The sequence below is a fragment of the Nannospalax galili genome, unplaced genomic scaffold (assembly GCF_000622305.1).
Source record: "Nannospalax galili isolate Female #2095 unplaced genomic scaffold, S.galili_v1.0 scaffold461, whole genome shotgun sequence".
Taxonomy (NCBI): Eukaryota; Metazoa; Chordata; class Mammalia; order Rodentia; family Spalacidae; genus Nannospalax; species Nannospalax galili.
The window spans coordinates 3,097,197-3,103,857 of record NW_008349975.1 but is presented as its reverse complement, the minus strand read 5'-3'; the positions used below and the strand labels follow the sequence as shown (position 1 = coordinate 3,103,857).

Here is a 6,661-nt window from a genome sequence, read left to right as displayed (position 1 = left end):
GTAAGTCGGGAAAGTTCAGCATATCAAATAGAATGTGTCCAAGATTATCAGACTTTTACTCATTCTCATATCTCACAACCCTATAACCTTACAGAAAGAGGGCTGCTACAGAAAAGAAAAAGTAAAAAGAAACAGAAAAAAATAATGTAAATCACAATCAAAATAGAAATGAAGTTTCAGAGCTGAGAGTCAATAACCTAAAAGACAGATACAGCATCCATGTGTTAGCTTTCCCCCAGGAAACATAACAAAAGCAAATTTCAGAAAGAAATCAATTTTTAAATTATTCACAATAATGAAGAATAAAGACAGACATACTAGTAATTAATATTTAATGGACACTTTTTTTGGATGACACTCTTGGAGGTGTTATTGATGACTTTCTTGATGGAGGCAGACTCTGGGAATGCAGTGAGCTAGGTTGACTGTGTACATTGCTCTGAACTTTGGGCTTTGCTGTCTCACTTTTGAGCTTTTTCTTTCGAGGGAAAACAAGGCAAAAAAGACAACACAATAAAATAAGCAAAATAATGATCAACAAGAGACACAGGTAACAAAACATCTTGTTCTTCTCTGTCCTTGGAGGTGGGCCGCTGTCAACACTGCCTCCAAAGCCTTCGGTCAAGCAGTTAGGAGGATCATACAAATAGTTGCAATGGCAGTGATGTTTATTGTTGCAGATGCCTCTCTTATTACAGAATTCAGGTGAGCAATTGCTGTCCAAAGCAGATATATGCACACAGTGCCTACGGATGCAGATATGTTCTGGGCCACATTCTGTGCCATCTTTCACATCACCAATGTCAGTTAAACCTGTCCCAAGGTGATAATCGGTACCCCAGCAGGTCATGTCATTGATATGAGCAAAGTGTAGAGTGTGGTGACTTTTCATATTAGGAACTGTTGTCACATTTTCACACTGAATTCTCCCGCACAGGACATCCTTATCATCACATTTTATATACTTAACTCCCTGAATACCACAGTTGCCAAAACGATCACCTTTGGTGTTCATTTCTTTGTAGCAACTCGGATTTGTAGTCTTTGCCTCATGGCCAAAAATCTGCCTACACTGTTCATTGCGGTCATTACATCGCTTTTCATAGCAGTAGGCTGAATCATTACAAGGAATTCCATCTTCCACATATACATCATCTGGACACTTATTGGAAGTTCCATTGCACCACTCTGGAAGATCACAAATGTTTGTCTCTTTTCTACACACTTCCCCTGATGGTAAAAACTGGCAGTTTTTACAGCAAAGTCCAAAGGCACAAGTAGATCCCATACTCAGAGTGCAGTTTGACATACAACAGAGATCTTTCACACAGTGCTGTAAAGATCCACAGTCACATTCCTCTTGTTCTTCAACAACACCATTCCCACAGCGTGTTACATTAAAGATATCCTTTGTGTACATATTTTCCATCAAACAGTTTGTGCTTTTAATAATGTAGCCCCAAAAGGAATTATAACTACAATTGCTAAATTTAGTTATTGGTGGATTATCTATGTGCATTATGCATTGAGGTTTTCCACATGTACACCAATGTTCATCATGGTTCATGCCCAAATTATGGCCCAAGTGATGGGCCACAGCAATTGCAGAAATGGCCAAAGTTCTGTCTATGAAAGTAACAATTGCACAACTATGAGGTTGGTCACACATCCCACCTGTTTTACCTAGGCCACTTAATCCTCTTAAGTGCCTATTTATGAAAAGATGTGCAGTGTCATGCTTTAGTCTATTCTGAATGTTCTCATATTTCCACTTGCAATATATCCTTAGAGATTTTCTTACATCATCTATTATAATTTGGTTTCTTGTAGTCCAAATCTCCAAACCAACCAATAATACTTTAATACTGAGAGCATCGTAAATGGAATCCACTATATTTACTATAGTGTATAGATTTGCAAGCAATACTGAGTCATTTCTTCCATAGTGCTCATATAGACCCTTTTCAATAACCACTACTAATTCAATAATTCTAAAATGGACCCACCAGCCTTCATAACTATTTTTCCTCAGAGTGGCACTATCAGTCTTTTGAAAGTCTACTTGGCATGTTATTTTGTCTTCCATAAGGCCGGAACTGGTTACAGACTGTGTTTTTTTACTGACCATCTTATATACTAGATGTTCAAATGTCTTAGAAAACTTCAAGGGCATGATTTCATAAGCAGTGTTATTTATCTCAAATATTCCTTGAAATCCTCCAAAACAGGTATTAAGGGAAACTAATGATTCTGAGTCCCCTTCCACATAACCATGATAGTAGCAATCATCCTGTATAAAAGGGTCATCTTCAAGCAGAGCACCCTGATCAGTGTAGCTGAACACTGGGAGGTGTTTGGGAAGAAGAAAATTCTTGACCTTCATATGGATAATGTGTCTCTGGCCCTCAAGTCTCAGGCTATAGGAAATCCAACCTGGAGGCCTCATACCTCTGGCTTTTCCAGTTAGCTTCAAGGGAATCACCACTTCTGTGGGACTGTGGTAGTGCTGATGTCCAGCTTGGGTGAATCCAGTAAAAGATAAAATCATCCCAAACCATCGTATCACTAGCAAGATCCTCATGTATAATACGGCTTTAATCACAGTCATGTTGAATCCATGCTTATAAAAACACAAGTTCAGAGACGAAGTTGGGTCTAGGAGTCATAGCTAGCATGGATCTTTCTTCTGAGTTATTCAGTGTGTGGTGTTAATCATTAGGCATCTGTTCTCTTGTAGAGCTGAATAATTAGGCCTGTATCCCTATAAATTAAAAAAATGACATGGATGAGAATGGTTATGAAAGAGTATGGTTTGGAGAAAGAAAAAGGAAAGGAATAAAAAATGGTTGTGGCATGATCAAGGAGTGATTCATGATTTTGTCTGGGTGGCACACGATAATAATTTCAGTACTTGGGAGAAGAGAAATGTGAACAGTGTGTTCAAAACTAGGATGAACTTCTTAGAAAGACTATATCAGAAAACTGAATAGTGTTGGGAATGTAGATTAGTGGGAGAGAATTTGCTTAGCATGTTCAATCCTTAGCACCACAAGGAAAAATAAAGCAAACAGAAAAGGAAAGAAGGAAGAAAAAGAAAGAGATAGATGAAAGGAAGGAAGGAAGGAAGGAAGGAAGGAAATTGCTTAGTATTGACCCTTAAATATTGGGGGGGGGGGCTAGAGAGATGGCTTGGTGTTAAAAGCACCAACTCCTATTGCAGAGGACCTAAGTTCACCCAGTTCCCAGCATCCACACTGAGGCTCACAACTACCTGTACCTCCTGTTCCATGGTCTCTGCAGGCACCTGGACACACATGGTACACACAAACCCACCAAGTCACATCACATACACATACACCTACATATACATACACAAAATTTACAAACAATGTTAAAAAGTATATTGAGAGGAAACAGAAGGCAGAGATGGCATACAGAGAAATGAAAATTGACCGTAAATTACTACTTAATGTGAGTCATAAGCAAAATGAATTAATTCTACCACTTTTTAAATATATGAATATTTATTCAGATAATCCCAATTTATTTATTTTCTTTTTTTTATTTTGCTGATTTTTTTGAATGTATATTTTCATTGAATTTTTGTGTACTTCATATAAAACATCTTAATCATCTTTATACCCCTCTCCCATCTACACTCCCATTGAGCTCCCCCACGAGATTTAATGCATTTTATCATTATGCTAAGGGCTATGGAGTCAAGTTTGTGTACCCAGATGTCCCTCAGTGCAAGTTCATCCACTGGAGTCTAGTCAGCTTATCAAGAGTCACTCCTTTAAAAAAGATCAATCCTGCCCCTTGACTCCTGCACAACTCAAGCAAATTCAATCTCCCTGACCTCATCCACATCCTGTTCTTCTAGCCTTGGGCACAGAACCATTTCTGCTCTTAACACCACAGATCTTTGGACTACTCTCTTGGCCCAGACTTGCCCATTACATCCTGATCTCGTGCACTCAGATAAGCTAAATTTTTCAGCATTGTTTTCTTATCACCTTCACAGGCTGTCCCCATCCCCAACTTGCCTTTTTACCCCCTGGACCAGCTTTCTATTCTGGCTGTCTCTACCCCTAACATGTCTTGGATTCCTGAGAACAACTTTCTTCCCTGGTAAATCTAATCCAGGCCACTGGGCCCTGAGTGTCACACAACCTGAGCAAATCCAATCTCCCTGACCCTACATCATGTTCTTTTTCTAGCCTTTGGGCACAGGCCCTATTTATTTATTTATTTATTTATTTATTTATTTATTTATTTAATTTATTTATTTATATTTTTTCTCTTTTTGAAACAGGATCTTTCTGTAGTGCCAGCTGGCCTGGAATTCATTATGTAGACCAGGATGGGCTTAAACTCCCAGAGATCATCCTGCCTCTGCCTCCTGAGTGCTGGGACTACAGGCATGCGCCACCATGCCCAGGCACAGGCCCACTCTTGCTCTTAGCACCACAGATCTCTGTATTACCCTCTTGAGGCTGCATGCCAGTGAGCTCTCCAAATCACTCAGTACTCATCCTTCTACAGTGAGACCATCTACATCATCTCCCACTGCTGCAAGGCTAGGCTTCTCTGCCATTTAGTAGGGGCCCAGAATTTTCCAGACTGCCTGAAAGTGCCTGAACCCAACCTCTGCAGGGTGGTGTGCTTTCCAAATCACTCAGTGTCCATCTGCCTATACTGAGATCACTTACAGCCCTTCTCATGGCTGCAAGGCTAGGCTTTCCTGCCCTTTAGTAGGGGCCCAGATCTGTAAAGACTGCCTGAGATCACCAGAATGCAGCCTTCATGCATGAAGCTTCAGAAATTCTACTGGACCTGCAAGATAGAGGGGCCCAGAATATAGGAAGATGCCTGAGAGCATCTGGTTCTTCCCTGACTTGGGCCTCTGCAGGAACCCCTGAGTATCTGGACTAGAGTCATCTGGTCCCTCCAATATAAAATTAAAAGAGAACCTGAGGCTTAGACCAATCAACTTTCCACATCCAATAAGAAAACAACAAAGACACATCAAGAATAAAGAGAAAAAGACAAATTCAACAAAGGAAGGCTTGAGTCTCACACTAGAATCAGCAACAACAAAAGAAATCTAGATGCCAAAATCACAACAGAAAAATAAAAATATGAAAAACCTAAATAGTATGTCCTTGCCAAACACCAACAGTCCTATGGAGGAGTTCTACAATGAAAAACCCCTAGAGATAACCCAGGACACAGAATTTAAAAGAACAATCATAACCATAATCAAATAATTAAAAAAAATTTAAGAACACACAAACAAACAAATCAAAAAACTAAAAGAAGATAGGGATAAACTTCAGACTGAATACACAAAAGAGACACAAATATTTTAAAAAACTCATGCTAAAATGAAGTAGGAAGTGAAACACTCAATAAGCCAATTAGAAGAACAGGAAAAAGTCTCACCAATAGAATGAATAAAATGGAAAACAGAATATCAACATTGGATAATAAAGTTGAAGAATTGGACCTTCCAAGCAAAGATAATGAAAATTTTAAGAAAACACAGGAATGGAATATGCAGGAAATATGGGACATCATGAAAAGTCCAAATTTACACATCATAGGCATAGAGGAAGGAGAAGAATCTCAGGATAGTGGTATGAACCAGATCTTCAACAAGATTGTAGAAGAAAATTTCCCCAAATTAAACAAAAATATGCCCATACAAATACAAGAAGACATAGAACATCAAATAAACATGACCAGAAAAAAAAAATCCTTATGGCATATCATAGTAAAAGTACTAAACATACATAACAAAGAGAGAATACTGAAAGCTTTCAGTAAACAAGTCACATATAAAGGAAAACCCATCGGAATTACCGATGGCTTTTCAATGCAAACCATGCAAACCAGAAGAACCTGGACCAAAGTATTCCCAGTTGTGTATGACCATAGATGCCAACCCAGACTACTTTACCCAGCAAAAATTTCGATTCTAGTTGAAGGGGGAAAAAATCTTTTATTACATAAAGAGGCTGAAAGAATCCATGTCCACAGAATGGGCCCTTTGGAGAGTTATTGAAGCAATAAAAAGATCTGAAGAAAGGAAAAACTATACCCAAGGGGCAACAAAAGAAAAAAAAAAACAACTAAATGAAGGTATAGTTGTGAAAACACATGCTTAGACCACGAATGCAACCAGAAATTAAAATGAAGGTAACCAATATACACATTTTAGTAAAAACTTTAAGTATCAATGGACTGATCTCCCCAGTCAAAAGACACAGGGTACTTGAATGAAGAAACAAAATCCATCTTTTTGTTGTCTGTGAGAAACCCATCTCACCTTCAAAGACAGATACTGCCTTAGGATGAAAGGATGGAAAAAATTATTCTAAGAAAATGGCATAAGAAACAAACAGGAGTTGTAATTGTAATATCATACAAAATAGACTTCAAAATAAAACTAATGAGAAACTATAAAGAGGGACATTTTATTCTGATCAAAGGAACAATTAACCAAGAAGATATTACAATCATGAACATATATGCACCAAACTCTGGTCCTCCAAACTTCATAAAAAGAAGACTACAGGATTTTAAGACACAGATTAATTCAAATTCGCAAATAGTATAGGACTTCAATACCACACTGTTGCAATTAGGCAGGCCAATC

At 38.3% G+C, this 6,661-nt stretch overlaps 1 protein-coding gene across 1 annotated transcript; it reads right to left on the bottom strand.

Annotated features, from left to right (window-relative positions):
• Positions 1-331: 331 nt before the first annotated feature.
• Positions 332-2,608, bottom strand: Adam29 (ADAM metallopeptidase domain 29). Its single transcript, XM_008847165.1, has one exon. It carries the CDS (start codon positions 2,606-2,608, stop codon positions 332-334), a length of 2,277 nt encoding a protein of 758 aa, XP_008845387.1.
• Between the last annotated feature and the right edge of the window lie 4,053 nt (positions 2,609-6,661).

Excerpts from the sequence above, each read along its gene's own strand:
- Adam29 (XM_008847165.1), bottom strand. The coding sequence starts at position 2,608 with ATGACTGTGATTAAAGCCGTATTATACATGAGGATCTTGCTAGTGATA.